We start from the raw sequence: 10,711 nt of genomic DNA, 5'->3' as shown, positions 1-10,711 counted from the left end.
CACTATTTTTAAACAAAGGATGACAGTGTTCCTGTTACTAAGATTTATGTATTTTATTTTGTTCAATGGATAAGTATGATGGATGCATTTTCTTCTTAGTTTTGAGAGTAAAAACTGCAATTTTTTCAATTACAAAATTATTATTATCATTATTTTCGTTAGTTTTTAGTTTGCAATTAAATTTTATGCTGGTTTAGGGGATGATGTTTTTATATTGAAGGAATTGATAAACTGTTGCCTAGACTATACTCTATAGACCAGACTATAGACTAGACAATAGACAAACTATAGACTAGACTATAGACAAGACCATAGACTACAAATTAGCCTATGGACAAGACCATCGATAATAATATAGACTAGTAATAGACCACACTATAGGTTAAACGACAGACTAGACTATAGACTATATTATAGGCAACTCCACAGAGTAGACTATAGACTAGAATATAGACTGGATTAAAGACTAGACTATATATTAGACTATAGGCTAGACTATAGACTAGACTATAGACTAGACTATAGACAAGACTATAGACTAGACTATAGACTAGACTATAGACTAGACTATAGACTAGACTATAGACTAGACTATAGACTAGACTATAGACTAGACTATAGACTAGACTATAGGCTAGACTATAGACTAGACTATAGACTAGACTATAGACTAGACTATAGACTAGATTATAGACTAGACTATAGGCAAGACTATAGACTCGACTATAGACTAGACTATAGACTCGACTATAGACTAGACTATAGACTAGACTATACTATAGACTAGACTATAGCATAGTAACTAGACTATAGATTATATTATTAGATTATTGACTAGACTAGACTATAGACTAGACTATACTATAGACTAGACTATAGATTATATTATAGACTATAGGCCAGACTATATACTAGGCTAGACCATAGACTAGACTAAAGACTAGACTACAGACTAGACTATACTAGACTTGACTATAAATTAGACTAAAGGCTAGACTATAGACACGACTATATAATGCATCATAGATTAGATATAGACTAGACTTTAGACTAGACTATAGACTAGACTATAGGCTACACTAAAGACTATGAACTACACGATAGACTAGACTATGGACTAGAATGGACTGTAGACTAGACTATAGGCTAGAATAGACTAAAGGCTAGATTGCAGACTAGAATGGACTATAGACTAAACTATAAAGTAGACTAGACCATATATTTGACTATAGACTAGTATATACGTTAGTCTATAGATTGTAGATGAGACTTCAGTATAGACTAGTTTGTAGACTAGATTATAGACTTAACTATAAAACAGACCAGTTTCTGGACTGCAACTAGACTATATTCAAAGTGATAAATTTAAATTTACAAACAAATTTTACTAAATCAAACATTTCCTCTTTATTAATACGTTGAGAATTTTATAGTTTTGTTTAAAATAACTTAAATTTTTGTTTTATGTACAATATTAATAAATAAGATGATGGATAAAGGATGAAGTAGAAAGTTGGTTGTCCACGCTGTAAACATAATATTTTGCGCATTTAGTATTTACAGTCAAGAAATTAAACTAGAAAAGTAAAATTAAAATAAAAACTAAGCTAAAAAACTTAAATTATAATTTCTTCCTCGAATAAAGGATGATCGTCTACTTCAATAACTTCTTCTACAATGGGCGCTAGAATGCATGCATCACTCGATGAGGAAGATAATTGAATTATATCATCGTACTCTATAGATGATGAAGTTTTCTTACGTTTCGCTTCTTGTGAATTTTGTTCAGCATTTGATATGCGTAATTTTAAGCCACTGGCACTGCGTGGTGTTACAATTAGATTTTGTTTAGACGATTTAGGACCAGCTGTTGTTGATTTGCGAAGTGAAGCAGTGTTGTTGGAACTTTGTGATGAAGAGGGTGTACTTAAACGTCTTTCGCGTACTTTAACTTTCGTTACCATAGTAGATAGTTTTAAGTCGTCTGAATTATTGGAATCATAATCAGATTCTGATGTACGCATTTGACGCAGAGAATGTCGTCTCAACGGTAGTTTTCTTTTAACTTTAGGCGGTCGATAGGCATCAGATGAACTGCTATTGGTGCCGTAGCTGTTGTTCGAATTAGAACTGTCATCGATATCAACATAAGCTGTTAAGGTGAGAGAAAAATAACTTTTTATAAAATTGAAAACTTTTATGCCCTTAAATCTATATTTACCTTTTCCAGCCATTCGCCTTCGATTAGCTCGAAACTTCTCCATGTAATTTTCATAGCTAACACGTCGTATCTTCACTACAGGTTGCCTTAAATCAGTTAAATCTGCAGGACGTAATTTTCGTACTAATACTTTTACATTTTTCATTAAACATAGATTTTTTAACTCTTGTGTATCGCTACTATCAGAGTTTTGTTCGGATTTAACAGATTCATTTTTAGTTTCTTCTGTTTTGGAACTAATTTCTTCATTTTGTGTCTTTGATGCTTCCAAATCTTCGCAGGAGGAGTAGTGTAAAACTATATTAGATTCTTCAAGCAAAGATTGCGAATGGGATTCCTTATCTTTTGTTATCGATTGTTCAAGTTCATTTTGTTCAGTTTCAGTGTTTTGCTTCAAAATGTTTAGTTTATTTGAATCTTCTGTTGTTGTTTTTGATTCCACATCTTCTTCTAAAGTTTCTTTAGTTTCTTTTATATTTTCTGAAATTTTATTTTCATAGTCCAAATTTTCTTTACTTTTTGTCTCCAAATTATCTGGATTTTCAATATCAGTATCTTTGTTTGTCTCTTCTAATGTCTGTAATTCTTGCTCAACATTCGAATTTGCTTTGTCGTTGTTAGTTAAGGTATCTAAAACTTGTTCTATTGATTCTTCGACTGTTGTTGATTTCTCGGTTGTTGTCAAGTCTTCTGAAACTGTTGTTTCTGTTTTATTTTCTATATCGCTTTCGTTAAGTTCTTTATTTAATGATGTTTCTTCAGTTTGTTTTTCTTCTTGCTTTTCTTGATCTAAATCATCTTTACTATCCTGTTCATCTTTATTTGTTTCTTCTTGAGTTATACCCTCCTGCTCAGTCTCTATATTCTCTTTTTGCTTAGTTGTTGTTTCGGTTTCTTCATTTAAAATTTCATTTTCATCAATCTTATCCGTTGAAAACTCAGTATCACTATTAATACTATTTCGCTTTGAATTATTCACATCCGTATTTGTTTCACTAACTTCCTCGGTATCCTTAATAGCAGCTGTAGACATGTCTGAATCGTCGCTATTCTCCTCGATAGTCGGTATCTATAAGGAATTTGTTTAAAGTAATTATAATATTTATTTAAATGTTTAGAAATGTTATATTTAAAATAAACAATTACCTCTTGATTCTGTTCATTTTCGGTGAGTTCCAATTCAGACTCTAGAATTTTAAAAATAGATAAAAAAGGAATTGTATGTGAATAGCCTGGACTGTACATAGAATAGACTATAGACTATACTATATACTAGACTTTAGATTCCATGGAGTAGACTATGTACTAGACTATAGACTAGACTTTAGACTAGACTATAGATTAAACTATAGGCTACACTATAGACTAGACTATAGACAAGACTAGACTATAGACTTGACTATAGACTAGACTACAGACAAGACTACATACTAGACTATTGACAAGACTAGACTATAGACAAGACTAGACTATAGACAAGACTAGACTATAGACAAGACTAGACTATAGACAAGACTATAGACTAGACTATAGACAATACTATAGACTAGACTATAGACAAGACTAGACTACAGACAAGACTACACTATAGACTAGACTATAGACAAGACTATAGACAAGACTACACTATAGACTAGACTATAGACTAGACTTTAGACAAGACTATAGACAAGACTAGACAATAGACTAGACTATAGACTAGACTATAGACTAGACTATAGACAAGACTATAGACTAGACTATAGACTAGACTATAGACAAGACTATAGACTGCACTATAGACAAGACTATAGACAAGACTAGACTATAGACAAGACTAGACTACAGACAAGACTACACTATAGACTAGACTATAGACAAAACTAGACTATAGACTAGACTATAGACAAGATTAGACTATAGACTAGACTATAGACTAGACTATAGACTAGACTATAGACTAGACTATAGACTACACTATAGACTAGACTACAGACTAGACTATAGATAAGACTATAGACTAGATTATAGATTAGACTATAGATTAGACTATAGACTAGACTAGACTATAAACTAGACTATAGACTAAACTATAGACTAGACTATAGACTTAACTATAGACTAGACAATAGACTAAACTATAGACTAAACTATAGACTAGACTATAGACTAGACTATAGCCTAGACTATTGACTAGACTATAGATTTGACTATAGACTAGTATATAGATTTGATTATAGACTAGACTATAGATTTGAAGTTAAGTTAAACATAATACTAACCTTTTTCAACGGTAACTGCATCCATAACTATCGATTCCGAAACCACTTCATGAGATTCATCCCTTTTTACTAAAACGTAAAAAAAATAAATAAATTTAGTTTAAAACAAAATCACAAAATGGTTTTCCACTTACCATTCTCTACAACAGCATCCATCTCAATATTTTTCATTTCAACATCTTCCTCTTTCACCGCATTTAAATTAAATTCCATTTTTATGGCAAATTCTGCATTATGTATTATCATCTCTTTTTCATCGATAAATTCCTCTTCATCACAACCCATTGGATTTATTACTTTATTTAATTGCTTCCATTTAATGGCACGTTTTAGTACAGCTGAACTTTCCATTAAAGAAACACAATTTTCATCGATTGATTGTAAATCAGTTTTTTCTACATTCCAAATATCGATAAGATTTTGAAAACCCTGAGTAGAGTTCAAAAATGTTGGTCTTTCTTTGAGACAATCTTTAATGTTTTTAGTGGGTACAATGGGAATTTCGGGGACTTTTTGTTCCACTTCACCGCTGAGTGGTGACGATGGCATGGGTGATTCTGTGATTGTTATGGGTGATTTAGATTCTGAAGATTTTTCATCATTATCATTAGATGTCTTGTCATCATCAATTTTTGTTTCTTCGTCAATGGGTTTTTGATTGCGTTTACGTCTCGAGGAACGGGGTAGTGTTTGAAATAGGAAACTGGCTAGAGTAGCGGCAGTGCGTGCACGAGTACGTCTTTTACCCATTAAAAATGGATCATCCTCTTGCGAGTTGTCGTCTGTTAAAGAAAACATTATTAAAACTAAATAGGATTTTGAAAAAATTACTAAATATTTACCTTGAACTTTTTCTTCTTCCTTTTTTCTGGCTGCTGCTGCAAAACTTCCTCTACCTCTTCTTTTACTTTCATACACATCTTCATCATCTTCAAAATCATCCTCCTCTTCTTCTTCCTCCTCTTCATCTGTTTCCTTATCGAAATCACCACTTTGCATTAGATTCTCATAACCCTCCTCTATAGTACCATAGTCCAGCTGTGGCCTATTTTTATATTTTTCATAATCAATTATTAAATATTTCAAACGTTCATTTGCCTCGGCCATATTAAGTTCTACAAAACGTTTTTTCTCCTTGGAATTGTTCATAATCATTTTACATCGTGAACGTAATACACCCCAATCCACAACCCAGGCAAAACTTTTATTGCGTGGCAAAAATATGGCAGTTATCATGTCTTTAACCAAACTATCGGGTACCCTTAAAGAGTGCAAAGCTGCAAATAAAGGATTATAATCTGTATCGGGATCATCGGTATTGGCCAAAGTGGCAATTTCCTTGACATCTATAGTAGAACTTAGTAAACCATATTTAGCATCTATATTATCAATACTCATGACCAGTTTCGCTTGTTCATCGGTACGTTTACGGTTGTTACGCATGCCCAGCCTTTTAATAGTTTCATAGATATCATTAGTGGGATTGAGATAGAAAGCTGTAAGCCAAAATTCTTGTTCTAAAAATGGATGATCTTTAAAGATTTTTGCCAAGTCGACATAATGATGGGAAAGTTTTATTTCTAAATTTAACATGAAATCGGCAGTTAAACCGGGATGATAACGCCACGTTTCGATCATGTTTAGCTCGTGATCGATGATTTTGACAAGCAAAACGATTTTGGCAAAATGCCAACCTTTGTAGTCCTGAGAAAGGAGAACAAAATATATAAATAACAAGAATAAGGACTGGACTCTAGAGTAAACTATAAATAGATTAGACTAAAGATTAGACTATAGACTAGACTATAGACTAGAATATAGACTAGACTATAGACTAGACTATAGACTAGACTATAGACTAGACTAGACTATAGACTAGACTATAGACTAGACTATAGACTATAATATAGACTAGACTATAGACTAGACTATAGACTAGACTATAGACTAGACTATAGACTAGACTATAGACTAGACTATAGACTAGACTATAGACTAGACTATAGACTAGACTATAGACTAGATTATAGACTAGACTATAGACTAGACTATAGACTAGACTATAGACTAGATTATAGACTAGACTATAGACTAGACTATAGACTAGATTATAGACTAGACTATAGACTAGACTATAAACTAGACTTTAGACTAGACTATAGACTAGACTATAGACTAGACTATAGACTAGACCATAGACTAGACTACAGACTAGACTATAGACTAGACTATAGACTAGACTAAAGACTAGACTATAGACTAGACTATAGACTGTCTATAGATTAGAACATAGACTAGACTATAGACCTGTCTATAGATTAGAATATAGGCTAGACTATAGACTTGTCTATAGATTAGAATATAGACTAGACTATAGACTAGACCATAGACTAGACTATAGACTAGACTATAGACTAGACCATAGACTAGACTAAAGACTATAGATTAGAATATAGACTAGACTATAGACTAGACTAAAGACTAGACTATAGACTAGACTAAAGACTAGACTATAGACTAGACTAAAGACTAGACTATAGACTAGACTGTAGACTAGACTATAGACTAAACTATAGACTAGACTATAGACTAGACTATAGACTAGACTATAGACTAGACTATAGACTAAACTATAGACTAAACTATAGACTAAACTGTAGACTAGACTATAAACTAGACTATAGACTAGACTAAACTATAGACTAGACTATAGACTAGACTATAGACTACACTATAGACTAGACTATAAACTAGACTATAGACTAGACTATAGACTAGACTATAGACTAGACTATAAACTAGAATATAGACTAGACTATAGATTAGACTAAAGACTAGACTATAGACTAGACTATAGACTATAGAATAGACTATAGACCATACTATAGACTGGACTATAGACCAGACTATAGCCTAGAATAGGCTAGACTATAGACTAGACAATAGATTAGACTTCTACTAAATCGAAAATCTTACCTTCTTTGCCAAAACCTCATAGACATAATAAAGTATACTCTCATTATTAGGTAAATTTTGAAATATAGGATCCAAACGTAATTCACTCTCTTTCTTACGTATACGTTCCAGTTCATCTTCTCCCTCTTCAGCAACAACCTCCTCTCTTATATCTTCCTCCATTGCAAATTCCGTTGGATTTTCAATATCACCATCTGTCAATGGTGTCACTGTATCATCGGAATTTTCATAATTACCAATATTACTCATGCGATTTCCTTTACATATTTTATTCTTAAAATCGGTAACATTTTTCACAGTCTGTATAATATTATGAGCATAACGTTGTGCTTCCAGTTTGTCTAGTTCATTTAATAAAAACAATTCACTTTTTTCACGTTCATTAACATACGAATTCATAAGACGTTTGTAAAGCGGTATATTCGATGCAAAATCATCTTCATTCATATTATTAAGTTCCATTAATAAATTCCCGAGCAAATAACTTTTATAGGCTTGTGAAACAACACCAAATAAATTGACTAGTGAAGTATCATATTTATTCCAAATAAAGAAATCGAAAAAATCACGTTTTTGTACGCGCAAATGCATGTTAGTGAGTGCTATAAAACGAGCAGGAGTATATTCTAAATTATCCATAACGTACATGGCGGTAGAGTTTTGAAATCCCTGATAATAGAAGCGTATATTGTTGATCTAATAAAGAGATTAAAGAAATTTTTAAGGAATATTCAACATTGTTTTGACAATTTTATATGTTTCCCATACCATATTATCTATAACATAACCTTTGACATCATCTGATTCATAAACGGCCATTAGATATATATGGCATATTAATAGCAAACATCTTTTGTCTTCGGGAGGTATATAACGTCTTCTAGAACCTGATGTTTCTAATTCAGTCTGATGTATTTTATTCCAAGCTGCTATAACGCGCATACATAATGTTTTCACCATATCGATGGATGATTGATCAAAGAATTTAACTAAACGTAAGACAATTAATGGTAGTTGTTCCAATTTGACATAAGATATATCTGAAAATAAAAAGAAAATAGGTATTAAGGTTTTCAGAAAAATTAGACTACAGACTAGACTATAGAATTGTCAAAGGACTGTACCAAAAACTTGGCTATAGACTAGACTAGAATACAGACTGGACTATAGACTAGACTATAGACTGGACTACACTATAGACTAAACTATAGACTACACTATAGACTAAACTATAGACTACACTATAGACTACACTATAGACTACACTATAGACTTCACTATAGACTACACTATAGACTACACTATAGACTACACTATAGACTACACTATAGACTAGACTATAGATTAGACTAAAAACTAGACTATAGACTTCACTAGACTATAAACTATACTATAGACTAGATATATACACTACTTTATACAATGTCTTGAAGCGAAATGAGTTTGTTTTATTTTCTAAAAACATGTGTCAATTAATGATTCCTTTTTAACAAAATTTTCACTTACCTTCATCCGTTGCCGGCAATTCCTCCGTCTCTATAGATTGAGCACCATTTTCCAATGTTTTCTCCTTGGTGACAGTAAGATTCTTTAAATACATAACATTCCAGGGCTTTAGATTGTAAAGCAATAGAAAATCCCAATTTATTTGCATCATATCCGGCATACGCATTAACAAATCACGGGCACGATTTAAACAATGTATTAAACCAATTTTCAAATATATTTTGCATTTATCCCATTCCTTACTAAACCATATATCCATACTCCAGGGCACAAGAAGTTTTAATATTACTTCCATTTCCTCCGGTAATTCCCATTCATTGGGATTAAGTTTTTGCTTATAATCTTCACACAATTCCCAGCCATAGATGAGTATATTAATACGTTCGTCATGCATTTTGGGAAAAATGTCCATGTCACTTTGTTGCATGACATAAATGAATTTATACTGAAATTTATTAAGAATTTAAATTTAAAATTATTTAAATTTATAATTTATTGCCGTCTACATACTATTTCCATTTCATTGTAGCCCACTTTTAAGGCACTTTCATAGAATTTTTGTTCATTTTTTATTTTGAAAGGTAAAATCGCCTCCATTGTTAAAGTGTTATTTTTTCAAATGGATTGCTTTTTGTTTTTTTTTTTTTTTTATTTTTTCATTGTTTTTTGAAAGGTGATTTCTTAGTTTTTTTTTTTTTTAATTTTGTTATAAAAATTAAATTTTTTCCTTTTTTGTTGAAAAAGACGCCGATTGTAAAAATTGTAAACAGTTGTTTTGATCAGCTGTTGTATAGCAATTTCTATAATCAAATTTCGAATATAAACATTTAACACAGGGTAAGTCAAATGTATGTTTTATTAAGAACTGCGTGTTTCAAAGAAAATAAATTTAATAAAGCGGTTTATTTGAAATAAAATCGCTTGTAAATATTAAATTGTGTTATATTTTGTTTATTTATTAACATAGTAATAAATAGAAAATGAAAATTGTTTATTATAAAAATATTTTAATTATATCTACAGATATGTACAATTTAATACAATAAATTAAGAGCTATTATATAATATTATTAAAAGTGTTTGTTATTGTAACAATTCGACTGTGCCTGATAGTGTTTTCCTAGGGAAAAAACTTAAAGGTTTAATTATGATTATAGAATCGACTTTCGAATAATCGAACAATCGACATTTTGTCAAAAAGTCGAAGTCGACTATTTTGTTCCAAAAACGTTGATAACTTGACTATCGTCTGTGAAAAAAGTCAATTTTGAAAATAAATGTTGTCGGAAAGTCGAAAAAAATCGAAAAGTCGAAAAGTTGAAAAAAGTCGATAAGTCGAAAAAAGTTGAAAAGTCCGACAAAAGTCGATAAGTCGTTAAAAGTCGAAAACTCGAAAATAGTAGAAAAATGTCCAAAATAGTCGAAAATTTTAAAAGAATGGAAAAAAGTCGACTTTTAACTAAATGCAAAAAGTCGACTTTTCGTTTTAACTATAGGTTTAATACGATCAATCTCTATACAAAATTTCTACAATAAACTAGAGTTCTATAAATCGAATTTCGAATAATCGAACATTCAACTTTTTGTCGAAACGACTATTTTGTTCTCTGTGAAAAAAGTCGAAAAGTCGACTTTGGAAATAAAAGTCGAAAAAATTCGATAAGTCGGAAAGAGTCGAAAATAGTCGAAAAGTCGGAAAAAAGTCAAAAATAGTCAAAAAGTCGGAAAAAGTCGAAAATAGTCGGAA

The 10,711-nt window shown here is 31.3% G+C and overlaps 1 protein-coding gene across 1 annotated transcript; it reads right to left on the bottom strand.

Moving 5' to 3' along the window:
• Nucleotides 1-1,382: 1,382 nt before the first annotated feature.
• LOC111685667 (rootletin) lies at nucleotides 1,383-9,668 on the bottom strand. The gene is made up of 10 exons (XM_046951927.1): nucleotides 9,475-9,668; nucleotides 8,965-9,409; nucleotides 8,227-8,498; nucleotides 7,459-8,154; nucleotides 5,325-6,186; nucleotides 4,617-5,264; nucleotides 4,483-4,551; nucleotides 3,368-3,408; nucleotides 2,222-3,290; nucleotides 1,383-2,152 (listed from the first exon to the last, which is right to left on the bottom strand). The coding sequence occupies exons 1-10, from the start codon at nucleotides 9,559-9,561 to the stop codon at nucleotides 1,617-1,619; spliced, it is 4,725 nt and encodes a 1,574-aa protein (XP_046807883.1). The 5' UTR covers nucleotides 9,562-9,668; the 3' UTR covers nucleotides 1,383-1,616.
• Between the last annotated feature and the right edge of the window lie 1,043 nt (nucleotides 9,669-10,711).

This window comes from Lucilia cuprina, chromosome 5 (assembly GCF_022045245.1).
Source record: "Lucilia cuprina isolate Lc7/37 chromosome 5, ASM2204524v1, whole genome shotgun sequence".
Classification (NCBI taxonomy): domain Eukaryota; kingdom Metazoa; phylum Arthropoda; class Insecta; order Diptera; family Calliphoridae; genus Lucilia; species Lucilia cuprina.
Note: the sequence above shows the minus strand (reverse complement) of the source record. Positions and strands in the feature narration are given on the sequence as shown.